At 41.4% G+C, this 27,963-nt stretch overlaps 1 protein-coding gene across 5 annotated transcripts in view; it reads right to left on the reverse strand.

Annotated features, from left to right (window-relative positions):
* The window catches only part of Marchf8 (membrane associated ring-CH-type finger 8), a 69,144-nt gene that overhangs the window by 20,341 nt on the left and 20,840 nt on the right, over window positions 1–27,963 (reverse strand). For 4 of the 5 annotated variants that reach the window (XR_009056353.1, XM_057757993.1, XM_057758199.1 and 1 more), the window contains exon 2: window positions 17,316–17,492. Coding sequence is in view for 3 of the 5 variants with exons in the window: in XM_057757993.1 (XP_057613976.1) it covers window positions 17,316–17,414 (99 nt within the window). In the remaining 2 variants the exon portion in view is untranslated. Of the gene's footprint in view, window positions 1–1,274; window positions 1,341–17,315; window positions 17,493–27,963 lie in introns of those variants that run through there. The other variant, XM_057758117.1, reaches the window with a different exon arrangement.

Raw genomic sequence — 27,963 nt, forward strand, 5'->3', positions numbered from 1 at the left:
AGTAGTAGCAAAGTGACAAGCATTAGGAAAATAGATGAGCTGACTGGACGTAAGACATAACAGCTAACACCTGTTCAGGATCCATTCCCCTAGACTCTGGAATTCAGCTTTCTCTGTTACTTTTCTTTATTACAATGTATTTAAAATTTTTTCTTAGATGTGTGTGTCTGTGTGAGTGTATGCCATGTGTATGCACATACCCTCAGAGGCCAGAAGAGTATGCTGTGCCCCTCGGAGCTCAAGGCAGCTGTGAGCCACTTGACATGAAGGACAGGAACTGAACCTGGGTCCTTTAAAAGACAGGGATTTGAACACTCCTCCACCCTCCTCAGCTGTCTCTTTTATAAGGCGGGCTTTATAGATGGCTGAGGGGAGTATTAAAGGAGATGACACTGGTGGTAACTCTGAGCTCATAAACAGAGTGTATCTTTAAAAAACCAAAAGTAAAGTCTCACTGTATAGAGAAGGCTGGCCTTAAACCTCAGAGATCAGCCTGCCCTCAGCCCTGAGAGTAAAGACATGCACCACCACACCCAGCTAAACATATTGTGTCTTACTGGAAGACACTGTTTCCCTTAATATCGCTAAGTACCAGATACACAAAATTTAAAACTTTTGAAATCATAAATAAATAAACACATAGTTCCCTGTGACACAGACTGACAAATGCTTTTTAAATTATAACATACAACATGCTAAAATTAGAATAATAATTATGGCAGCAATGTACTGAAGAATACAATCTTTTCCAATGCATTTTCTACTAAGGGTCTTTGTATTCAAAACTGATTTTTATTATTAATTATGTAAACAAATGAATAGACATTTTTCTTAGAAATTATATATGTGGGCTGGAGAAATGAGTCAGCAGTTAAAAGCACTAGTTACTCTTCCAGAGAACAAGGGTTTGATTCCCAGCACCCACAGAACAGCTCACGACTGTTTGCAGCTCCAGTTTCAGTGGGCTCTCATAGTCTCTCTTTTGACTTCTGTGGGAACCAGGCTCACACATGGTGCACATACATACACGCAGGCAAACACTCATACACATAAAATAAATTATTGAAGTTATACTACTTTCTACAAAAGCTATTGGAAATCTTAGTTAAGAATGCACTCGTTTAGAGACACACTTATTGGCTAGCAACTACAAGCCAGGTATTCTTCTAAGACCTTAAGAATGGGGATGGCAAATAAAACTAAGACCTCACATTCATAGAGCTTAATGAAAAGCAGTCGGAAAGTTGAGCATGATGGCCCATGCCTATACTCACAGTGTTTGGGAAGCTGAATCAGGAGGATCATTGGTTTAAGCCTAGCCTAGTCTATACAGCAACACCCTGTCTCAAAAAAAAAAAAAAAAAAAAAGTGTTACCAGATTTGGTCCTGATTATTTTTATGTAATTCTGTGTCCTACAGCTCAGGAGCATCTTACAGTCTCAACAAACAAAGACATCATCCATACAAAAGCTAAAGGACAAAGCAAAAGGCAACATCAAAACAGCACCATTAAATGAAATTACATGTCTAGTCTGCAAATGCATATGTGCACACATACACACATATACATACACACACAATAGCTCACATGCATACATGGTAAATAACATTGGCAAACAGAACAAAGACCCTTTGTTCCATCTTCTGTCTATTTTTCCAGATTCTCCCATAGAAACAACAGAGATAGTCTGCAGACAATGCCTCCTCTAGAAGAGTCTGTAGCTTCACTGATTCAAATAATAAGCTATTTTTCTCAGAATTCAAAGTCAAACTACAAAATTCAAAATTAAATGGTCAACATTAATAAAAAGATATTTGACATCAAAGGACGACAATAAAAAATTGAGACATGACATTTAAAAGTTTATTGTCTTAGGAATATGCTCGACAAATGCAAGGGATATAGTCTATTAGAGCACATTCTATTAGAAACAAGTTACATCCCTGGCAATATGAACTACAAGACTAATGTTTGGTATTTCCAGGGAAGGATCCTTGAGCAACTCTGAGGTTCCAGAGCTTGTTATAGCATCCCTCAGTCAGTGAGAAACCTGGGAAGTGCTGACAGGACACTTCTCCTACCTGAAGCTTCATCTTCTAACAGGAATGCATGGGTGTGTCCTCAGTGCCGCTCTCTCAGGCAGCATGGTACCCTGTGCAGGGACAGGCTGTGCCTGAACTGCAGCTGCCCTGCAGCTCTACAGCAGCCAGCAGAACCACACTGTTCTGCTGCTGGACTTTAGTGCTACCCTCCTGCGATCAAACTAGACCAACTACTTCCTCCAGCTGACTTCCAAGGAATGAGTAGTTAATGAATAATTCATGACAAGTCCATTCCCGAAACCAATTTCACTTCTGCTCTATGGTTCTCCTACAGCAATATACAAGGTAATGATTCTAAGCTATACTTGCTGGCTTACAAATAATAGAAGTTCAATTTCCAGTTGATGGCAGAAAATGGTACTGGATCTGTTTGTTCTCATATGTTAACCTATCATCCAGATTTACTTGAGAGACTCCAAAAAAGGACAGAAAGGGTAAATAATTAGCAGATATCTGGAATAACATTTTTTTTTTCTATCAGCCAGTCCTACCGGGGCTGAGCTGTATGAGAAGCAGCAGAGTACTTGGAAAGCATGCCAGCTGGGGGAGGGGCGTTCTGAACTGTGATGCTAGGAAATAAAGCTGCTTCGGAGGGGACTTTCCTTCTCTGGGCTATAAGCCTTTATCTCACTAGTATTCTTCAAGGAAGCAGACGGACATTCATAGCCCCCAACTTGTTAATGCTTGCATATTTCCAAATGAGCGATGCCTGAAGCAGTCATTTCTTTGCTACTCAAAACACAATTGCAAGGGAAACTTGAACGAAAGATTGGACGAGTCCCTCCCTCCCTCTGGCCACATCCAGGAAGGGCAGTCATCTGTCTTCTCCACGGGTTTCCTATACCCTGCCCTGGTGCCCGACTGCATTCACCACAGGAGTCATGTCTGAGCTCTGTTAGTTCACGGGGGGAGGGGGGAGCATTTTGTTCTAGCTGCTTCCAACTGACTTGTTGGCCCTGCAAGCTGGTCCTCCACGCACTCCCTTGGCCCTGTGTTTCTCCTCTCAATTCATTTTGTTACTTTATTATGTTACTGCGGAGTCTATGCTTTCTAAAGTGTAAGTGGTTTTATTGCCTGTTTTTAAGATTTTATTTTTAGGGGCCAGACAATCAGGTGCACACCTTTAATCCCAGCACTTGGGAGGCAGAAGGTAGGTGAATCTCTGTGAGTTAGAGGACAGGTTGATCTGCTGAATACCAGGATAGTCAGGACTATCCAGAGACTCTGTCTCAAAAAACAACATTAAAAAAATTAAAAAAAAAAAAAAAGACTATTTTTAGAGTCTGGAGAGATCGCTCAGTGGTTAGAAGCTCTGGCTGCTCTTTCAGAGGGCCCAGGTTCAATTCCCAGCACCACATGGCAGCTGACAATGTCTGTAACTCCAGTTCTACACCATCTTCTGGCCTCGAAGGGCACCAGGCACAGAGGTGGTGCACAGATATTTGGCAAAATAGCCACATACACAAAACAAAATGATCATAATACTAAAAAAATTTTTAAGATTTTATTTTTAATGATATGTAAATATGTGTTGGGGGTGCATAAGCATGTGGGGACCTGCAGAGTCCAGAAAAGGGCACTGGGTCCTGGGAGCTGGAGATGCAAGGCAGTGTGAACAGTCAGATGTGGTGCTGGGAACTGAACCTGGGTCCTCTGCAAGAGCAGGGAGTGCTCTTAACCACTGAGCCACCACTCCAGCTTCCGAATTCAAGTTCTTATTGATCTGTCCTACAGTACTCAAGAATTCTTCCCTGTTTTCTTTGACTGGTGATCTTTGCTCTAGCAGTAAGGTCTCGTGTGTCTCAGGCCTCCTGAATTCTGATGTCTGCCTCTACCTCCTGTATGCTGGACTTACAGACATGTTCCTTACCTGGTTTATATGCTGGGGAAGAGAAATAAAACCCAGGACTTTGTGATCGAAAGGACAGCACTCTACCAACTGAGCTGTGTCCCAGCTCTCTTGTTTTATTTAAGAGAAGTAATTTCTTCTAGAACAAAATGTGCCTCTGCCTTTCTCAGAGATTTCACCATGTCTCCTCAACAGCACAAGCTCCACAGTGGCCTTTGTGTTGCTGTGTGGTCTGGGGGAACCTACGCTTCTCAGCCATACAAGAGCAAGGGCAACTGCAGCATGCATGCATTGTATGGTAGGGAAAGGGAGGGCCTAGGAGAGTGGTAAAGGGAGGGAGCTACGCCAGTTGGGGGAAGTGCCACAGGAAGCTCCTGCTGTTTTGGAAATAGAAAACAACAACCCAGAGCATGAAGCCTTGAGATGTCTGGTTCTTTAATCCGAAGGGCAACAGAACCAAGGCCTTAGAAATGCCTCTACCTTCTCCTTTCTCCCACTTCCTTTATCCCCCAAGGTGAGCTACAGAAACTAAAATTTTCTTTTCCCCAAGACTAGCCACAGACACTTGAACCTCATTTTCTCACACCAAGATATAAACCCCCAGAAAGATTACTTAAACCTGCCTCTGTCTTTCTTTTAATTTTCATGTGACATGCCTGAGCTATCTTTGACTGTCAACTTGACATGGCCTAGACATCTGAGAGGGGAATCTCAACAGACTGGCCAGTGGGCATGCCTATGCAGAACTGGCTTGATTGTTAACTGATACAGAATGGCCCAGCCCACTATAGATGGCACTGAGGGACAAGGAGTCAGATCCTCAGCAGACAGGCAAAAAGAACAAAGAGGCTCTAGGTGGATGAATGAGCTACTCACTTAAACATTTAAAATGTTTTTCTCCCTCTCTAAGAGAAAGACTGGGTGGCCTTATGAACCCCAGTGAGAATCTCAAATCCAGGTGGGCGGATATACTGCTCCGCTTTGGCAGGAGATCAGCTTCCTTCCTTTGTCTGGATTATTCACTGCCATACAGTAGCACAAACCACCCAGTTCTGAGAAGGAAGCCACTCTATACCTGAACACACAAAAGTTTTTAGCTCTGCCACACAAACTTGGGTCCCAGGCCCATCACCTCTGTCTCTGTGTATCTTCCTGTGTGCGCTGCTGCTTTCAATAAAATCTGGCTGAGTGCTGAGACTTTACTTTTCCTGCCTTTTTATTCTTTAAATCATCAGAGGAAAAGAATCCTTTCCTGCAACCCCAGATGACCATGGTGGCATCAGCACCACTGACAGGGCAAGAGGTCCTGGGTAAGAAAGCTGGCTGGGTATGAGCCTGAGCAAGCCAGGAAGCACCATTCATTCCTTCAGTTTCTGCTTCAGCTCCTGCTTGAGCCTCTGCCTGGACTTCCCTCAAAGATGGAATGGGACTGGCAGGCTGAGATAAACCTTTCCACCCACTGAGATGCTTTCAATCACAGCGTCTATCGGAGCAACAGTAAAATCAGAACATGGCAGCAAACACCGCGTCTCTAGCTTCCGAGGAGTCCGGTTGCACAGTCTGGGAGAGAACTGTTACACAAAGACCCCAACAGATCAGCTACTTCAGCTTATGAAGCTTTCTCTCTAAATCCAATTCTGAACAACTCTCCATCATCACTGAGCCTGTAGACTAGACTTCTGGAAAGAAGCTGTCTGAAAAGGTTGACTGGCTGATTAGAATTTCAGTGATGTGGAGAGTTTCGATTTTGCAGGCCGAGAGCCTTGGGCTGTCTTTAGCCCACTCAATAGCCACTCCTTGCCCTTCACTCTGTGTTGGGCCAAATATCCTGTGACTAACAGATAAAACTAGACTCATAAACTAACCGATGAAAACGTTTTGGGGAGGTTGGCTGTTCCAACACCTCCATCCCATCGGTAGGATCCAGTAAACTACAAGTCCCACTGGGCCCCAAACCTGCCTGTCCCCCCACAACCTCAGGGGAGCTCTGACTGGACACAGGCTGCAAATTCACAAAGAGGACCAAGAGAGAGAGGTCCAAGAGAAGAACCCTGAAGCACAGGCTGTAACCGCACAGAGTGGGCCAAGAGAGCTTTAACAAGAGTGCACACCAAGAGAGCAAGACAAGAGAGACCTCAGTGGCTCCCTGAGACACAGACAGTGACAGTACAGAGCAGACCAAGAACAGTTCCCAAAGACATAGACAGCCACTGCAAGGATTGGATCAAGAGGCAAACACACTGCCAGCACCAACTGGAGTAAGATGTGGGTAGGCGCGAATGTAAGAATTCATTCAACAACCTAAAAAACAACATGGTAACACCAGAACCCAATGGTCATACAACAGGAAGACTTGATCATCCTAACCCAGAAAAAGCAGAAGCAAACAATTTTAAATGTAACTTTATGAGAATGATGGAGACCTTTAAAGAGGAAATGAAAAATTCCCTTAAATAAATAAAGGAAAAGACAAACAAAAAAATTGGAAGTAATCAATAAATCTCTCAAAGATACCCAAGAAAACCAAGAAAAAAACAAACAGGTGAAGCAAACAGTTCAAACAGTTTAAGACTTAAAGACTGGGGCTGGAGAGACAGCTCAGAGGTTAAGAGCACTAGCTGCTCTTCCAAAGGTCCTGAGTTCAATTCCCAGCAACCACATGGTGGTTCACAACCATCTGTAATGAGATCTGGTACCTCTTCTGGTGTATATATGTTAACAGAACATTGTATGCATAATAAATAAATCTTTTTTTAAAAAAAGACTTAAAGACTGAAATAGAGGCAATAAAGAAAACACAAACTGAGGGAATTCTGGATATGAAAAATCTGGGTAAATGAATGGGAACTACAGAGGCAAGCATAACCAACAGAATACAAGAAATGGAAGAGAGAATCTCAGGTGTTGAAGATATTATAGAAGAAACAGATTCATTGATCAAAGAAAACATTTAATCCAACAAATTCTTAACACAAAACATCCAGGAAATCTGGGACACCACAAAAAGACCAAACCTTAGAATAATAGGGATAGAAGAAAGAGAAGAACTCTAGCTCAAAGGCACAAAAAATATATTCAACAAAATATTAGAAGAAAACTTATCCAACCTAAAGAAGAATATCCCTATGAAAGTACAAGAAACTTACAGAATACCAAATAAACTGGACCAAAAACCAAAAACAAACAAAAAAACCTTCCCTCATCATATAATAATCAAAATGTAAAACATATAAGAATAAAGAAAGAAAGTTAAGAGCTGCAAAGGAAAAAGGTCAAGAAACATGTAAAGGCAGAGCTATCAGAATTACACCTGACTTCTCAATGGAAACCATGAAAGCCAGAAGGTCCTGGACAGATGTGCTGCAGACACTAAGAGACCATGGATGCAAACCCAGACAACGATACCCAGAAGGCTGGATCTTACTTTCATATCCATTCTCTTAGCCTGTGCCTTTTTATAGGTAATTGAGTTCATACAAGAAACACACCTCAACCCCAAAGACAAACATTACCTCAGAGTAAAGGGTTAGGAAAAAATTTTCCAATCAAATGGGCCTAAGAAACAAGTGAATGTAGGTATTCTAATCTCTAACAAAATAGACTTCAAATTAAAATCAATCAGAAGAGATGAAAAAGGACACTTTATATTCATAATAGGAACAATCCATCAAGATGAAGTCTCCATCTTGAACATCTATACCCCAAATACATTGTCATTACACCTGACTTCTCAATGGAAACCATGAAAGCCAGAAGGTCCTGGACAGATGTGCTGCAGACACTAAGAGACCATGGATGCAAGCCCAGACAACGATACCCAGAAAAGCTTTCAATCATCATCAATGAAGAAAACAAGATATTCCATGACAAACCAAATTTAAACAATACCTATTCACAAATCTAGCCCTACAGAAAGTACCAGAAGGAAAATTCCAATCCAAGGAATCACATACGTAAAAGAAACATTACTAAAGCTCATAAGCTTTGCACATCAAACCCCACACACTAATAGTAGATTTCAACTCCCCACTCTCCACAATGGACAGGTCAACCAGACAGAAACTTAACAGAGAAATAAGAGAACTAACTTATGTCATGATTCAAGTGGACTTAACAGACATCTACAGAACATTCCATCCAAACACAAAATAATGTATCTTCTTCTCAGTACCTCATGGAACCTCCTCTAAAACTGACACATGCTCAGTAACAAAGCAAACTTCAACAGATACAAAAAATAGAAATAACCCCCTGTATTTTACTATATCTCTGTGATTTAAAGTTAGAATTCAGCAGCAACACTAATTGCAGAAAGCCTGCAAACGCATGGAAATTGAACAGTGTTCAACTGAACCACCTCTGAGTCAAGGAAGAAATAAAGAAAGAAATTAAAGACTTCCTAGAATTCAACAAAAATGAAAGCACAACGTACCCAAACCTATGGGACACTATGAAAGCAATGCTAAGAGGAAAATTCATAGCACTAAGTGCCCACATAAAGAACGTGGAGAAAGCTCACACTACTGACTTAACAACACACCTGAAAAGTTCTAGAACAAAAAGAAGACTCACTCAAGAGGAGTAGATGACAGGAAATAATCAAACTGAGGGCTGAAATCAATAAAATAGAAACAAAGAAAACACTACAAAGAATCAATGAATACAAAGAGCTGGTTCTTTGAGAAAATCAACAAGATAGACAAACCCTTATCTAAACTAATCAAAAAGCAGAGAGAGAACATTCAAATTAACAAAATCAGAAATGGAAAGTGGGACATACAGCCTGGTCTACAAGAGCTAGTTCCAGTACAGGAACCAAAAGCTATGGAGAAACCCTGTCTCAAAAAATCCAAAAAAAGAAAAGTGGAACATAACAACAGACACTAAGGAAATCCATAGAATCATTAGGTCATACAACAACAACAACAAAAAAAAACCTGTATTTCACAAAACTGGAAAATATAAAAAAAACTGAAAGTTTTCAGGAGAGATACCACATACCAATATTAAATCAAGACCAGGTGAACAATTTAAATAGACCTATAACCTGCAAGGAAATAGAAGTAGTCATCAAAAGCCTCCCAACCAAAAAAAGACCAGGACCAGATGGTTTCAGTGCAGAATTCTACCAGAACTTCAAAGAAGAGCTAATACCTATACTCCTTAAACTGTTCCACATAATAGAAATAGAAGAAACATCGCCAAACTCTTTTTACGAGGCTACAATTACCCTGATACCCAAATCACACAAAGACTCAAACAAGCAAAAGAATTACAGACCAATCTCAGTCATGAACATAGATGCAAAAATATTCAATAAAACACCGGAAAACTGAATCAAAGAACACATGAAAAAAATCATTCACCATGATCAAGTCGGCTTCATCCCAGAGATGCAGGGATGGTTCAACATACAAAAATCTGTCAATGTAATCCACCATATAAATAAACTCAAAGAAAAAAAAAACATATGATCATCTCATTAGATGCAGAAAAAAGCCTTCAACAAAATCCAACACCCTTTCATAATAAAGGTCTTGGAAAGACCAGTGATACAAGGAACATATCTAAACATAATAAAAACAATAAACAGCAAGTTGACAGCCAACATCAAATTAAGTGGAGAGAAACTCAGTGATTCCACTAAAATCAGGAACAAGACAAGGCTCTCTCTCCATATCTATTCAACATAGTTCTTGAAGTTCTGGCTAGAGGAATAAGACAACAAATGGAGATCAAGGGGATTGAAATTGAAAAGGAAGAAGTAAAATTTTTGCTATTTTCAGATGATATAATAGTCTACATAAGTGACCCCAAAAACCCTACCAGGGAACTTCTACAGCTGATAAATACCTTCATTGATGTGGCAGGATACAAGAACAACTCAAAACAAAATCAGTAGTCCTCCTATTCACAAATTATAAAGAAGCTGAGAAAGAAATCAGAGAAACATCACATTTCACAACAGCCACAAATAACATAAAACATCTTGGGGTAACACGAACCAAAGAAGTGAAAGACCTATTTGATGAGAACATTAAGTCTTTGAAGAAAGAAATTGAAAAAAAAAAAATCAGAAAATAAAAAGATCTCCCATGCTCTTGAATAGGTAGGATCAACATATTAAAAACAGCAATCTTACCAAAAACAATCTATAGATTCAATGCAATCCCCATCAAAATGCCAACACAATTTTTCACAGACCTTGAAAAAAGAATAATCAACTTCATATGGTGATATGGGATTCTCCTCTGTACACTGTGAATACCAGTGGTTAATAAAGAAGCTGCTTTGGGCCTATTGCAGCGTAGAATAAGGCAAGGCAGGAATTCCAAGCAGATAGAGGAAGACAGAGTAAGCCAAGTCAAAGAAACACCATGTAGTTGCAGAAGGAGAAAGACAATTCACCAGCCAGAACCCTACCGGTAGGCCAGTCTTGTGGTGATACATAGATACATACCATGCTTTTCCCTCTTCCCTTGGGATTTCTGCAATGCACTATTTTTTCTGACATTTTCCCCCATCATCACTTAACTATTACTTCTTTTCTTGTAAAGCAAAGTCTCATGTAGCCCACACTTGCCTGGAACTCACTTTGTTGCCAAGGATGACTTCAAACTTCAGATCTTCTTACTGCCACCTCTCTCCTGAGTGCTGGGATGATAGGTGTGTGCCACCATGACTAGGTTTTGCAGTGCTGGGGATCAAACCCAGGGCTTTGGAAATGATAGGCAAGCCCTCTAACCAACTGAGCATGTTATCCCCCCAGCCCAATTCCCAGAACTCTAAAAAAGCTCAACTTTGGTGTATCTTATTGCAGAAAATCTCTTTGGGTCAGAGGCTCTTACTACAACACTTAACACATTGGACTGTTTGTCTGCTTTTGCTTCCAGCTACAGAACAAGGCATGAGGAGAGGGGCTGAGGCAAGGCAACTAAATGGAAAGCTTTGGTATAGGCAGAGAGGGTCTGTGCTGAGCATGGGGACTCACAGAACACGGGAACTGGGGAAAAGACCACAGTCACAATCAGGTGACCACAATTCTCTTTAGGTCTGTTCACTTGGAAAACACAGAGAGCATCTCTTTATCATCCATGTGTTCACCTGATGTCTGACTCAGCGCCTACTATGTAATAGGTGTTCAGTGATTATCTGTGCAAAGAATTAATAATTTTCTTTTTTCTTTTTCTTTTTTTTGTCTTTTTTTTGTTTTGTTTTGTTTTGTTTTGTTTTCGATACAGGGTTTCTCTGTAGCTTTGGAGCCTGTCCTAGAACTAGCTCTTGTAGACCAGGCTGGCCTCGAACTCACAGAGATCCACCTGCCTCTGCCTCCCAAGTGCTAGGATTAAAGGCGTGCGCCACCAATGCCCGGCTCAAGAATAAATTAATGAGGACTTAAAGATACACAAAATCAGAGAGTGTGGAGGAGGGCAAGGTCCTCATAGACAAACAGAGGCTGGCCTAAGCAGCCAGCAGAGTGTGGCTGTGAAGATCACAGTGTGAGGAGTCCATGTCACACTGAAAGGTGGTAATTACTGACATCACCTGTCACAGAGGATGCTGTGCAGCCTGCTTTCTGGGTTTCTCTATAAAAAGAAGAGGATAATGTGATTCTGTTCTTCTGAGTGCTCACATGAAGATTATGTTGTTTAGATGGCCCAGTATTAAGGCCTTACAAAACAAGGCATGCAGAGTGAATATGAAGCAAGTATCTGCCACAGAAACTTAAACCCTTAGCAGCAGCGTTCCCCAAACTCAAAACAAGCAAGACAATTCTCAGAAGCAAGGAAAAAGTCAGGGAAAAAATTAATAGTTAAACAAGAAGCTAGAGCTAATTAGGTTGTAACTGTATATTCACAAAGATAAAGAGGAAAATACATTGTAAGGACATAAAATGATAAGAAGGCAGAAGAAAACCATGGCGATAGTCAGAGCACAGTGCACAGGGTGAGGGTAGAGGGGTTGCTAGAGGAGGACCTAGGAAACAGCAGCTGAGAATACTCTGGACCCAGGAAAGACTCATCCCAGATAAATGGCTTGGGTTGTGATGCACTTTGTGACAGCTATCCCAATGTGCCCTGCACAGGTTTTCTGAGGGAAGGGTCTTTCAAAACCACAATATACTGTTGCTATAGATAGCTATGTAGATAGTTATACAAATGAATGAACAAAAATGTGTATTTTATTAATATTTATCTACAAGAAATCAATTTTAGAAGAAACATGGGAATATTCAAACTCAGGTGACCACAGTTCTCTTTGGGTCTGTTCATTCTTGTATGAGATAAAGGAGCCATTTTGTTGAAGTCAGGCATTCAAAGGCATTGATGATCATTTAGAATACTGTAATAGTATCCTAAAGTGTTATTTAGTGAAATCTGCACTAAAAATTAAATTTGCATGTTTTCAATTTTCAACAGTTACCAAAACGACATCTGGAAAGTTATCTGACACCTAATACATTAACAGCTACAAGAGAGTAGCAACAATAAATCATATTTATCAGTGACATCCGACCAATGAATTCTATCACCTTCATGCAACTTGAAAGCAACCCAGGAAAACCATCAGCAAATGTTTCTCTTACCCAATATTCTGACTGTTTTATCTAGATAATGTGAACTCTAGCAACATCTCCTACCTGGACCAATGCCCAGGTTCAGCTACATGCTCTAAACAAGTAAACAAGCTGTACTTTAAGATCCAAAAGCACAAAAAAGACAAAACAGCTCAAACTCAGCAACACTGAATTCAATGATTGGTTAACAGCACCTCCCTTCCCTTTCTTAATCTCCAGGGAAACCATCAGAACTCGTCTCCACCCTCTGAACAGTGAGGCAGAAAATGGTACCTGGTAACAAAGGCATCATCTCTGGTTCACGAACAGCAAGTATGCTACAACTTCCTGCACATGCCTGAGTATCCTAGGAGGGGTCCCCAAGGCATCACTATAACAGCTGGGATTATCAAACAGGACAGGCAGTCTTGGATACAGATTTGAAAGAAACTTACACAGATGCCTGCCCCCCAACACACATACCACAAGAAGATATATATTCCTACTTCCAGGTTTGAGGATGCTACTATGGTGTGAACATGATTGGATCTACTAAACCATGTGTTAAGGTATGGTCCCTCATGTAATGTTCCAGAGAGGGGGTGGACCTTTAAGAAGTAAGTGGTTATGAGTGTGGTATCCAAAGTGTTTTGGTTATTATGGAAAGTGGCTGCTACAGAGTTACACCTCCTCTGTACTCTCCTCTCTTTGTTCACATCCTCCTGCCTTCTGCCATGCATGGGACATGAAGAGATCCTTACCAGAAGCTGTCCAGCCTCCAGAACTGAAAGCCTCTTTTATAACTTACCCAGCCTCATGCATTCTGTTCCAGGAACAGAAACTGTGCTGAAGCAAACATTAATGTTCTGAGATTCTCATAGGAAAAGTAAATACTGACTCAAGGAGCTACACAAATGATGCCAGCAGAGTGACACATTAACTGATAGTGACGTAACAAGGATTTCAAAGACGCATTTAATTGTGCCTCTATAAAGAAGTAAGACTAGAGAGTAGGCTAAATACTGACACACACAGTTGCAATATGTAGAAGGATTTTTTCAGAGATGTATCTTCATTACTATTTTCTCAACTATTACATCCCGACGGCAATGTCCCCTCCCTCCTCTCCTCACTCCTCCCACACACACCCCTTCACTGTCCTCCACATCCACTCCTCCTCCCAAGGGAAAAAGCAGGCCACCCAGAAGTATCACCAAACACAGCGTATCAAGTTACAACAAGACCAGGCATCTCTCTCACATCGAGGCAGGAAGAGGCAGTGCAGCAGGAGGAAAGGGTCCCAAAAGTGGGCGAATAGCCAGAGACACCCCTGCTCCCACTGCTAGGAGCCCCACAAGAACACCAAGACACACAAATACAACATCCATGCAGAGGACTAAGGTCAGACCCATACAGGCTGCTGATTGTAGGTTCAGTCTCTGTGAGCCCCTATGAGCCCTGATTCATTGATTCTGTGGACCATTAGAAGAAGGAACTTTCATCCTGCAAAATAAAACTACAGTTCCTTTGAGTAAACAGTGGGCCCAGAGAGAGCTAGAGACTGCTTTGATGAGAGACCTTGGATTCTGAATAGTTAACACACACACAAATGATTGAAACTGGTAGGCTGGCCAGGTACGGTAGCATGTCTGCCATCCTGAACTTTGGAGACTGGAATTGGAGGGATGTGAGGAGGAGGGCAAAAGCAGAAGGGGGAAAAGGAAGGAAAAAATGGAAAAAGGAAAGGGGAAGAAGAGTGAGAGGGAGAGGAAGGAAACGGAAGGCAGGAGTGGACCAGCACCAGGGCACACCTGAGGAGGCCCTGAAAACAGGCCGTTCTGGAGGTACAGAGCAGGTCCAGGCACTGAACTGAAAATGAGAGTCTGCAATATTAAAGCTCGGATTTCCTACAAGTTCTTCTATTAGGTTCTCACGGTTTATCCGTACACTAAAGTACAATAACCATGAGGGAAAGTACAATGGATATGCATGAGAATTACTATCACCTCCTCAACTGTGAGCCTCTTGTTCCAGATGCCAGGTACAGGTGAATATAGTATTAGGTATTTATGTATACAAGGATATATAAGGCATCTACTTCCTTTTATTAAAATTTTCTCCATTTACATACTTTCAGAACAAAATGAAATTTGTTTAGATAACTATCACTATGATGTTTCATGATAAAATCCCTCTGTTGACCTCAAAAGGAAGATGAAGAAATCAATGGTGACTGAAATAAAATTCTTTAAAAATATGAAAAGTATCTTTTGCTTTCCATGTAGCTGTCTAAATACAAGCTGACCACAGACTACCTTTCTGAAACTTTTAGGAATACAATAATATGGACTAGTTCTTTCAGGGCTGAAAGTGAAAGTTATTTTCTAGATACTCTTACAAACTGGGTCCCAGGTGATTCGGTCCTCTACTACAGTGCATCCATTCATACAGCTTTGACCGCACAGGAGGCATAGGAACAGAGTGGTAGAACATGCAGCATCCACTCGGCTTGTCCAGCCTTGACAGAGCTGAAGTGTAAACCAGTAGCAGTGGCACCAGCTAGAATCCTAACACTCAGGTGGTCAAGGAAAGAGGATTAACTCTGGGACTAGCCTGGGCTACAGAGAGCGCATATTAAAACTTGTCTCACTAAAGTGGGACGGGTGGTATTTCTTCCAGAGCCACAGTATTTAAGTGGCAACACTCACAACAGTAGAGACGGGTTTTGTTTGTTTGTCAGTCATAATAACGTGGCAATGTTTACCACTAGAAGCAGCAACTGGACCTTTATGATCCCTGCCTCCTGGCCACTCCTGATCAAGGTAGAATCATCTCACAGTGCTGGGGATTAGCTCTTTCTGGGAATCCAGGGAACATCAACTTCCCTGGACTAAAATTTTCTCCTTAATTTGGAAAAGATGCTGTTACTTATAGCAAGCTCTAGATACCTGACCCACTGAGACAGGAAAATGGACATTGTCCTAAGATGGAAAGTAACTTAAAACAACTGACAAACAATGTGTATTTTCAAATACTGACTTGGAGACCAATCATAAAATTATCTATTAGACTACTAAATTACATATGCATTAATAGTCACACATTTAAATATACACAAGGTTGCTTAATATAGGCCTAAAAGTAAGATGTTACTAACTTTAAAAATGAAAAAATTTCTCTAAGGCAGTGAGGATTAAAAAGTAATTTCTTTTGAAATGAAGCAACTCAGGTTTCCAAAAAGAGACTGAACACTGCGAAGTAATGGGTTAGTGTCTATAAAAACATAAAAAGAACTGTGATGTCTCACGTCCCTTAACCCAACACTCAGGAGACAGGTGAATCTCTGTGACTTCAAGGCCAGTTTGATCTACACAGTGAGTCCAGGACAGCCAGAACTACACAGTGAGATCCTGTCTTAAAAATCAAAACAAACCTAAAAGCAGCAATCCTCTTAAAGGATTAATTATCCACTAGTAAGTGACAGCAAGAAAAATCCTTTATGATTACAAAATAGTCCCAGCAGTCCTCATCCCACCGAAAGTGATGTCAGTCTTCATGCACAGATAGTGTAAGTATGTACATGTCATTAGCCCTCCACAGAGCAGCAGATACAGGCCCATGCAGTGCATGCTATAGAGAGATCTGTGCATGAAGTCACCTTGGGTATTACCTGAGATAAAGACCTGATCCATGTAGCTACCAGAACCTCTGCTGGGCTTCTCTTTCTCTCACTTCTCAGCACAGGCAGATCACAAGCGGCATCAAACGATTTGGGGCTGTCCATATGCATATCCTCAACCTGAGTCGCTCTGCTTCTCCTTTCCCTAACTACAGCTCTCCGCACAACCCCAGTTTTCTGCAGAAAGCTCTTCCTGACCCTCTGGGCTTAGATTAGTCCTGAAGTTCCTCCGTCAGTGACCTGATCCAACTGATGTTTAAGCGTCAAGCCAGATCACCAGCAGCGTGAAAACAGAGATAGGTTGGTTATAACGACCTGAATGTAAAAACTTCATCTTAGGAATGTAGAAGACATGGTCAGGAACTTAGCCAACTGAGATGAGCGTGCCACTTACACTAAGAAACCCTCAGAACCCAGAAACCAGCAGAAGACAATCCCCTCAAAACACAGCCAGGGGTGCTCATCTGCAGAGAAACCAGTCCTTCGGAGCTCAGTCAGGTATTATTCTAGATCGCAGTTTGTGGAATTTTAGTAAAATAATTGTAATGGTTGGGGCTGTTGAGATGGTTCGGAGGGTAAAGGTAACTGTCACCAAGTCTAATAACCTAAGATCATTTTCCAGGATCCACAGAGGAAGATCACCAACTCTCCAGTTGTACTCTGACCTCCACTTGTGGGTCACACATGCTCACACCATCATACACATGTGAAAATAATAAAGTGAAAACTATTCAAGTAATATATTTGTAACAGAAGTTAGTACTGATCTAGAATCATCCAGGAGTCTGTATTGGTGAAGTGTTTACAGACTGACTTAACCCACGTGAGACACTATAAAGAAAAGGAAGTGAGCCAAGCACAGTGTTCGTTCTCTCTGCTTCCTGAGGGGATACAATGTGACCCGCCACTCCATGCTCCTGCCACCATGCCATCCTCACTGCCAAACATCTGCCCTCAAACAGAGATAGAAGAACAGCCCTCCCTCCCTCCCTCCCTCCCTCCCTCCCTCCCTCCCTCCCTCCATCCATCCATCCTTCCTTCCTTTGGAGGCTGCTCAGTCAGTACCTGACCACAGCAAACAGGAAATAACCCCCACAGGAAGGCACTCTGAGGAGTTCTCCCGTTACCTGCTCCTGCTCCTTGTCTTTGGTCTTGCTTCTGTAGCCTCTAACGGAAGCGGCGTCCTGAGAAGGGATGGCAGAGATCTGGTGCAGTGGCATGCTCATCCCAGCCTCTGACCTGGTCTTTCTCCTTACGGAAGCGAGTCTCCACTAGCAGAGTCATTTTGGGCCATTGACTTCAAGCTGAGAGAAATGAAAAGAAACAGAACAGAGTGAGATTACCTAATTTCCAACAGTAAGACTAGCACTGTTCTAAATTTGAATAAGTTATGCTGGCAAATACTTGGTCTTCAAAAGGGATAGAAAATGACTGGGGGAAAATCATAACATTTGTTTCTTGTAATAAAATGATATTATCTGAGGGAAGCTAGGGAATAAGATCTGTGAATAATCACAGATTAGTCCTGTTGTCTACTTAACTTGAAAACGTCTCATTATATTATTTTCAAAGTTAAACTTTTGCTCATGAGCAAGTATTCCTATGTATATGTGTGTTTCCCTGAAATCAAACCTAAGTCTCATGCATCCTGATAATAAGTGATTTTTCCTTAAAATTAATGCCCTTGGCAGAAGAATTGAAAGTCTGAAACTAACTTGAGCCAACACAGTAAGATCCATTATAAACCGGGCAGTGGTGGCTCACACCTTTAATCCCAGCACTCGGGAGGCAAAGGCAGCCGGATCTCTGTGAGTTCGAGGCCAGCCTGGTTTATAAGAGCTAGTTCCAGGACAGGCTCCAAAGCAACACAGAGAAACCCTGTCTCGAAACACACACACACACACACACACACACACACACACACACCAAAAAGAGAGAAAGATCCTTTATAAACAAAACAAAATTTAAAACAAACATTAGATACACACAAAGCAAAATCACCATTGCTGTTTTTGGAGTTGGATTATAGTTCTGTGGTAGAGTTTGCCTACACACATAAATCCCTGGTTCAATCTCTAGTATGAAGCTCTAAACAAGAAAAATAAGGGGAGAAGGGAAGGAGGAGGGAAAATAGTCTGTCAGTCTATACAAATGACCTCAAATCATATAATGGCAAGATTGCTGACATTCAAAATATCTCTGGTTCATGCATAACCTCCCGAAAGCCTAGACTCTCCAAATCAGCTGTTGGCCAAAGTTTCCTATAAAGAGTGAAAGATAAATATTACAGGAATTACAGGCCAAAGCTGTTCTAGTTACTTAGCTCCACTATGAAGTGTGAAAGAAACCACTGACAATGGGTAAATAAATAGGAATGTTACATGTTATAGTTCAGATATGGTTTTCCCACCAAAGGATCACCTGCTGCAGTTTGGTACCCGGTGTAACACGAGTTTGTTCCTAACACTTTGAAAAACTATGGAGTAAGTCTTGAGGACGGGCAAGTGTTTTGCTGAACAATGAATTCATCTCACAAGTAAGCTAAGGAACAGTTGTTACAAAGCTTATAGCCTCTCCTGCTTCCTCTCCTGGCCAATTTTCTTTCCTTCTCTTCCCCACTATTTTCTTTCCAACCCTGTGATGGCATCTAGCCTGTTACAATACAGCAAGAAATGCATTTGTGAAAACAGCAGGATAGATCTGGCCCATGACTTACAGTTCAGTAAGAGTTTTTTAGGGAGGATGTAGGTCTTCAGGGACATTTCTAATACCCTGAGAAGGCTGTCTTCGTGTAAAGTAACAATGTCTATATAAGCTATCTTATTGACCAGTACACTTGCTTTTTTCCTATACTCTCTCATTGCTAGTAATCAAACCATGTGTTCTTTTCTCCCCATCGCTTTCCTTGCTGCCTCCACAGAAACTGCCCTCTACAAACTACACATGTTTACAGTACATGTTTACGGTTCACATATTTCATGATGCCGTTTGAAGGTTAGCAGGACAAAGCCTTAAACCAAAAGAATATGTCTTTAACTTGGGGGCCTTCACTTGTAAACCATGTGGCGGGCATGTGGTGGTGAGCAGGAGGGTAAACGATAGGGCCAGAGCACCCTACGGCCACATTTGAGAAACATCTGTTCCAGCCCTCTCAAAACTCTGCTCTGGAACAATTGTGTCTGGTGCTGCTCTCAACTCCGACAGTCTCACCAACCAGGCAGAAGATCACCAGGACTCACGCACGGATCCTGCACAGACAACTCCTAAAGCAACAGGAAGGAAGGAGGAATGACTACAGACCAATGCTCACATGAAAATGAGCTACAAGAATATTATTTTAGAGAGTCTCATTTTATAATAGGCAAATAATGACTGAGAATCAAAATATAAAAAATAAAGGGGAAAGTGCTTACACATTACACACCCCCTCCTCTTCTTCAGGCTCCAAGGAAGCTGGTAGAGAAGGAACACTGTGCCCTAGAAATGTTCCGTATGTTTACATCCAAACGCACTGTCCTGCACAAGAGGCAACACTATTTATTGAGTTGCTTACTCTTTGGAATATCACAATAGTAGTGATCAGTGTCTTCATCGCTAATTTTTAAAGTCTTCTGTCAAAGATGAAGAATTCCATGTGATTTCTTGGAATAAGTGCCCAAAGCCCCACTACCTTTCAAGCCAATAGCTACCTGTGCTGCTTCTGATATAATCACCATTATTACATCATTGGTACATGCCCTTGACAAGCCTAGGAAAGACTATTTATACCAAAGAGAAACCAAGAGTCAGAATGTTTGCAGCTTGGAAGGCCCCTCCCTTACAGTCACTCCAGCTATTCTTCTGATACACACTCACCTCCAGGTAAGGGGCCTGGACGTTTACCAGAAGCAATACTTATAGTGATATTTTATTTGTTTTAATAAATAAAGCTTGCCTAAAGATCAGTAGGGCAAAGCTAAGCCACTAGAGGTCAGGCAGTGGTGGTACACACCTTTAATCCCAGGATTTGGGAGACAGAGGCAGAAGGATCTCTGCAAGTTCAAGGCCACCCTGGGCAACACAAGATCAATACTGAAACAGATCCAGGTGGTGATGCCTCACACCTTTAATCCAAGTACTAGGGAGTCATGTGTTTAATCCCAGCCTAGAGGGAATATAAAATGGGAGGAGAGAGGGACTTGGTCTGTTTAGTCTGTGGTCACCCAGCCTTGGTAGAGTTAAGACTTCTCTAGTGGCTTGGCTGCTTTCCTTTTCTGGTTTTCAGGTTGAACCCCAATACCTGTCTCTGAGTTTTTATTATTTGTACTACAAATACTATTTAAGATAAACATTCATTTATAAATGAACCAACAAACAGACAACACCCTATGTACATGAAGGTTCATATGAAAGAAAGCATGAGACAAGAATCTATTTTATATCAATTTAATCCATCTTTAATGAAGAACAGTTAGACTTGGCACTGTGCCTGGTCATCTAGATAAGGACTTCAATTTCACTGATATAAATCAAAGTCAGCTGAAATAAACATCTCTATCTAGAGGAACTAGACTCCTAAGGTTTGAGTCAGGAAGAAATGTCAAGTTCATGATCAGGAAACTTCATACTGTTAAAATTACAACTGTCACAGACCAGGATGTAGCTCAGTGGTAGAATGCCTGTAGCAAGGTAATGGTTTGATTCTCCACCGCCTCAAAGGTGTGTGTGTCAGGGAGGGAGGGGTGGTTCCCTTCAAACTGATCTAAAGTAATCTCTGTTTGGCACAGATTCAACAAGATGATCCCAAAATGAAATAGAAATTCAAGAAACTCAGACCTGCAAAAGGAGGCTTACAGAGCAGAGTCCGAGGACTCATACTTCCTAGTTTTAAAACATACCCCAAAGGCCAGTAATCAAGACAGAGCTGGACATCTGTCTAGATAGGTATATAGAACAGAAGTGAAGAGTTGAGAAATAAACTCATCTATAGTCAAATAACTTTCCATAAAACAATATGATTCTACAGGAAAAGAATACACTTTTCAATGAATGCCAGTACAACTAGACAGCCTCATGCAAAAAATAAATCTAGATTCCTTCCTCACACTAAAACAAACAAAAAAACAAAATATCAATAAAATCAAAAATGAAAAAAAGAATAACAAAATAAAAATAAGATATCAACAAAGTAATCTTGTATGTGTGGGTACTGATACTTCATTTAATAAAGCTTGCCTGAAGATCAGAGAGTAAAACAACCACACTGGTCAGCCATACAGACCAGGCAGTGGTGGCACACACCTTTAATCGCAGTAGCCACACCAGTTTGCCATAGAAGCTGGGCAATAGTGGTGTACACCTTTAATCCCCACACTAGAGAGAAATACAAGATGGGAGGAGACCGTTTTCAGTTCAGTCTCATTCTGAGGATTCATGGAGGCAGGATCGCCATTTCAGTCTTGGGGTAGGTAAGAGCCAGTGGTTGGCTGCTTTGCTTTTCTGATCTTCAGTTTGAACCCCAATATCTGTCTCCGGGTTTTTATTATTGATGCTACATGTGTGTGTTTCAATATAAGTGATAAAACCATGATAAAAAGTAAAAAGTGGAACTGAGCATGTAGCTCAGTAATGTGCTTGTAGAGTGCGTGCAAGGCCCCAGGTTTGACAACAACATTTACACGTACACGCACACACACACACACACACACACACGCCTATGAAAGGGCAGGTCTAGATCCTAGAACTCAGAAGAGAGGCAGGGGATCATGAGTTCAATGTCAGCATGTGCTATATACCGTGAGACCTTTTCTCTAAGAAATAAAACAAAGAGGGGAAAGGAGGAAGGAGGAACAACAACAAAACAGAAGAAAATGTTTGCTGATCATACATCAACCAAGGACCCTGTATCTAGAATACACAGATTTCTCACAATGCAATAAGAAAAAGACAAGAACCCAATGAGAAATGGCTGCTTGAAATCCTCAGCTGTCAGAAAAGTGCAAACCAAAGCCATAAGGCACCATCCATGCTCCTGACTAAAGATACATGAACAAGTGTTGGTAAGGATATGGTGAAACAACCCTTTGTAGACTGGTGATGGGAATGTAATTGGCTCCTTTTTAAAAGTCTATTTCTTCTCAAGATAATAGACATATTACCATACCACCCAGCGATTTAACTTCTAGGACACACATATAAAGCAAATTAAAACATCTGCCCTATTCATGAACACTGCCCCTAAATTTATTATGAATATTCATACTGCATTATCCAGAACAGCATAAAGTAGAATCAAACCAAAACTATATCAACATCTAAGAAAATAAATACAGTATATATCCATTCACCTGTACCATGTTCATCAAGAAAAAAGTATAAATGAACTTTGAAAAGTATTAAGTGAAAAAAGCCAGTTGCAAAGGACCACCTAATATTTGATAATATTTGAATGAAATGTCCAGAGTGGTAAATCTACACAGATAAAAAGTAGGCAACTGGTGTGAAGGTGAAAATGGTTAAATATAAGGGGGTAAGTATGTAAAAGGACTTCTCTTTAGAGTACTGAATACGATCTAAAAGTGTCTATTGGTGATGCCACACAATGCATGAGCAATGAAAGCTTTAGAACCACATCCATTTAAGTCGGTGAGGTATAATGCATGTGCACCATCTCAATAAAGCTAGTTTTTAAAAAATGGAAATAAGTGAATTCTGAACATTTAATTTTTCCAGAGGGCCTGTAATGAACCCTGCTCTCTTACCCTCCCACCTCTAAGGAGACAAGGAGAAGGGTACAAATGTAGCAATCAGAAATCAGAGTTCAAGTCTGGCCCCAACTGTGTGAGGTTAGGAAAATGTTTGTTATTTCCTGTCTATAAAAGATAAAAGTAACAACCTCTCATCAGTTTCAAATAACTGTCCATGCACAGCACACAGGACTCTACACAGTACACTTACCAGCAGGCTTTCCCCTCTACCTGTTGGTATACTCTGTCTTTCTATCACTGGGTTATGTCCCTTTGTTCTTCAGTTCAAGATTTATAAAACTGAGTCCTCTGATCCTTCTGACACCTATTTATGACCTCTAGACAGAAAAGCAAGAACAACAATACCTGGCCTACAGCATCAGTAAGAAGGCCTGATCAGGACAACACCCAGCATAGCTTAACAATCTAACTGTCTATGCACTTTACAGACAGACAAGATAAATGCAAGATTCTGTTTATTCGAACAATGCTGTGTACAAATAAAATAACAACATGGAAGTCAGAAGACAGCAATGATAGTCCCAGCCTCCTTGACCTTCACCCGTCTCTATGCACCTTTGTCTCAAGGTACCAGATTCCAGCAGCATCCTACTGTAATCCCTCAATTCTAAGAATCAAGAAAAAGATGCACAGAAGAACAGAGAGTCCAAGTGCAGAGACAATAAACTTTGCATGACTATGAGAAACCCAAGACATGTTCACAATGAAGACTGAGAATCACCAGCAGGCTCATGATACAGAACACAGAGGTGTAAGCTTGTCTTCTAAGACACATCTGTAGAATGAGTCATGTTATCAAGTGCTACATACAAATATAGAACTCACCATCCCCAAGGCTGCATAAAAAGCAAGCTTGGTAGTGCATGCTTACAAGCCCTCGGACACAAACTACCAGACCAAGTACCTGACCTTTCCTCCTTCCATGTAAATCTACTTGTGTAGCTTTAATAACTTTAATAATAAGGAGAAGAAAAGACTCACTTAGCTCTGAATCTGGTAATGGGCTAGAGAGACAGCTCAACAGAACAAAAAGAACTTTCCCTGTAAGTGTGAGGCCCAGACTTTGATCCCATTTGACCCATGTAGATGTTGAGTGAGTGGGCAAACCACCTGCAATGCCAGACTTTGGAAAAAGACAGGAGATCCGTGGATTAAGCCGGCTAGCTAAATTAGCCACACTGGTTGTGGGTTTAACCAAAAGACACTATCTCAGTGGAAAGGCAGAGAGCAATGGAGGAAGACTACCTAAATCAAACTCAGGCCTTCTCCCCCTTTTTCCTCCCCTTTCTTTCCCACACACACACGATCTCATATGCACATATGCTTATGAACCCATACCACCTGTGCCCAGACATACTTGAACATACATATATACATGCATACATACTATATACACATATACTTGAAAAAAATTAAATTATTCTAATAATAATTTAGATTATATAAAAATTATGAATAGTACTTTTCTGCCCATTACTACAGTTTTAATTAGCTTTGGTATCAGATGAACCCTTAATCACTTGAACCTTTGATGAGATCCATTTGAGCCTTTAATGAGACTACTCTGAAAAAAGATACTGAGATTCCATACATGACTGAGGCTCTACTTACAAAATGACCTTGACATCTTACAGTGACCTGAGAGAGACAGTGATCACTCCAGTCTAAAGCAGGGGTCCAACTATCATGCAGACAACGTTAGAACACGGTAGATTAGAGGTCAACTTGTATCCATGACTCACACTGCCCCACAAAAACGAGGGGGCTGTACCTATAGTTTAAGAAATGCCTCAAATGGCAACCAGCAGCACAGGAAGCAGCAGCTGCAAGCCGGGCCCACCAGCAGCACCGGTGAGATCACCACTCTGCTTACTCTGGCTGCACTAGGAGCCCTGTCAACACAGGATGTTTGCACTGACAGCACAGGGTATCAGTGCTCGGCTGGCTGTGAGGTACGCGCATTCTCATGTACCTGTGCATATGATACCAACTAACTGCAGCAGCACACTCAGCAGAGGGGCCAAGTGACCACAGAAGTCTGCTTGTTCTATATAAACTGTGCTTTTCTTCATTTACAATGTTATGATGAAATAAAACTGCCATTTTGAAAGAAATAAAACATATGTAAAGTAGAACATATTGAGGCCTAAAGGGAAGAAATATAGGATAAAACCAGTAAAATTTAATACAGAGTTTAACACGGAACCTCATTTGTGTTTGAACAATTCTTACCTTGTTCCGATAAAATAAACATTTCAAGTCAATGTATCTTTAAAAAGTAAGGCTGTCGCCTTTCAACGTAGATGACTTCCAAGATGTGTTTTCACTTGAGGAAGCTATGGACCCAGCACAGGAAATGTCACTCTGGAACCAGGTCACCCTCCAGAGCCTGCTGTCATAACTGGTACACACTGCTGGTAATCACCAGGATGTATCATCTCATAACTAGGCAGTCTCCAAACTTGTTCTGCTCCTGGGCTATGCCCACGCCTAAGTTATACAGCTACCCCATAATACTTGGCATTGACAACTGTTTTCAAAAGACAATTCTAATTAGCACAGTGGGACAAGTCTATAAACTCAGAATTGGGGAACCTGGGGCAGGAAGACCACAAGTTCCTGGTCAGCCTGTACTACGCAGCAAAATCTATTTCAGACAAAAACAAAACTTGTAGCCTAAAGGATGTCATTCCCATCAGCAGTGAATTTGAGTCTGCCTGGCACAATAACAGCCTGCACCCCTATGCAAATCCAACCAATCAGCAACCTTCTGAAGATCTTCCACTACAGGGCTGCAACTCCCTCATGAAGTATCATCTCATGCTACAAATAGACGGAAGAACAGATCTGAAATATGAAAGAAGTCTGTTCTTCTATAAATAACATATAAGAACCTGAAAAACTTCACCATGTAGTCAAACTCATAGCAGCTGTCAAAGCGAAAGCACTCTGTTGTCGCAGGAAACCACTAACATCCTAAGCAGTTCTGCAGCATCGCTACCTTTCCTCTTAGTGCTTCTGAAGCTGCAGTCCTGAACTGGCAGGAAAGTAGTGAATCCCAGGGCTGCCTGTCCTCTTCTAAGGCTGCATTTCAAGGTGAAATGTCCAGTGTTGATTCCAAAAGTATCTTCTCCCTTCTGACTTGAAGCAAAGACCCAGCTGGATTTTTTTTTTTTAAATTACTCCCCATTCCCTATCTTATGTGCCATCTTCCACTGAAAGCTTTCTTCTCAACAAAAGCCTTCCTACTTGTGGGTTTTGTGTTTGGCCCACTGAGTTTAATTGCTACTCTTGTCCCAACACGAACTGGAAGATATTTGCTGAAGCATGGGCAGCTGACCAGTGGCTGTGCCACTGCAGGAAATGATTCCTCCTCCAAGCATTTACCACCAACAGTCTCTGACCAGGGAGGTGTGGGACTCCTGGTCCTCCCATTCGTGATGGAATGCTGTGGGCTCAACCCTGTGCTGGTCTTGTACGGCTAACCAGAGCTGCAGTGGCCACTATGCCTCACCATCGTCTGCTCTCCTCATTGCCCCTCTTCTGTGATTTTCACTGAGATCTGGAGGGAGGAATACTGGATAATTTTTTAAAGTCAACACTGCAGCACAGAAGCTGATGCGGGTCATCCTCGGGATTAGGAGATTCACAAGTGGTTTTTACCACAACACCTCGCACCCAGCATCCATGCCATTATACCTGCAATGGGCAAGGTTTCTTGGGTATTCCTCATCCTTTCCAGACCGTAGCAGCGAATTTACAGCTAGCCAGGCTAGTTTCCACAGGCCTCCTGAAGAAACCCGAAAGCGTGTAAAATGGTACATCGGGCAGTGTTTAACCTGAAGCAGGGCCCTGAAGCCTCTGAGTGAAAGACTTCTGGTCGGGGCAGCTCTGACTCAGCCTTGTTTTGACTAGAGGTTAGGAAAGGGTCTGCCTCCAATGACCATCGCCTCTGAGTACCACAGCACAGAGTGCTTTGAATACTTGGCGGAGGGGTTAAGACACAGTCTGCTTCAGCTAATCTGAATTTCAGTTCAGAACTAGTGATTCTTATCATCAGTCATAATGTTATTCTTGTCTGGAGAATTGAAATAACATTAATGAGCTGTTTACTGGTTTCATGGGCATGACACCTAGTTGGTGAAATAGGACAACCCTCATCTTGATATCACTAGCAGTTAATTCAGAATTTAATTATAATTCTTTTTTTTTTTTTCTGTTTTGTTTTGTTTTTTCGAGACAGGGTTTCTCTGTGGTTTTGGAGCTTGTCCTGGAACTAGCTCTTGTAGACCAGGCTGGTCTTGAACTCACAGAGATCCGCCTGCCTCTGCCTCCCAAGTGCTGGGATTAAAGGTGTGCACCACCACCGTCAAGCTTAATTCAGAATTTAAAAAACAGTATGAAACTTCAAAAAAAAAAAAGGTAAATTAAATATGTATTTATCCCTAACTCCTTCCCACAAATACCAAAAGTGTGGTTAAATGAAAGCACACAAAATCACATGGGAAAGTGTGAAAGGAGAATCCAAAGCACTGAATTTCAGAGCTGAAAAGTCACGGCAGGGAGGCTCTGACTTACAAACAGCAGAGCACAAAATTCCAAGATGGTAGGGAAGCCAGAGTGAGGTAGCTTGTATCATAGAACTCAAACAAAAGAAGGAGCTGACAGGAGGAGCAGTTCAGGAGTTGGGAGTTAAGGTGAAGTTAGAATAAAAAAGATGACTGGCAAATCCAACAGTAAGTACTTAAGGGTGGCCTTGCAGAGAGAACTTGATACAACTAAGACTAGAATCCTGTTAAGTGGTTAACTTTACCTAGAACAAAAGTGCTCTTGACTTTCTGGCAGAATTCAAATAGTCTCTATTTGAAGTCATTTAGATGATTATAGATTAAGTCTTGGGGAAAAAGACATAAAAGCTACCATATTCGAAGAGAGATCTCTATGAGAAGGGCCATTAAAAAACATGAATACATATATTATTCTTGCCCTTTTCTCAGAACATTCAATTCTCTGAGATATTAAATATGTA

Source organism: Chionomys nivalis, chromosome 1, assembly GCF_950005125.1.
Source record: "Chionomys nivalis chromosome 1, mChiNiv1.1, whole genome shotgun sequence".
NCBI classification, from domain to species: Eukaryota; Metazoa; Chordata; class Mammalia; order Rodentia; family Cricetidae; genus Chionomys; species Chionomys nivalis.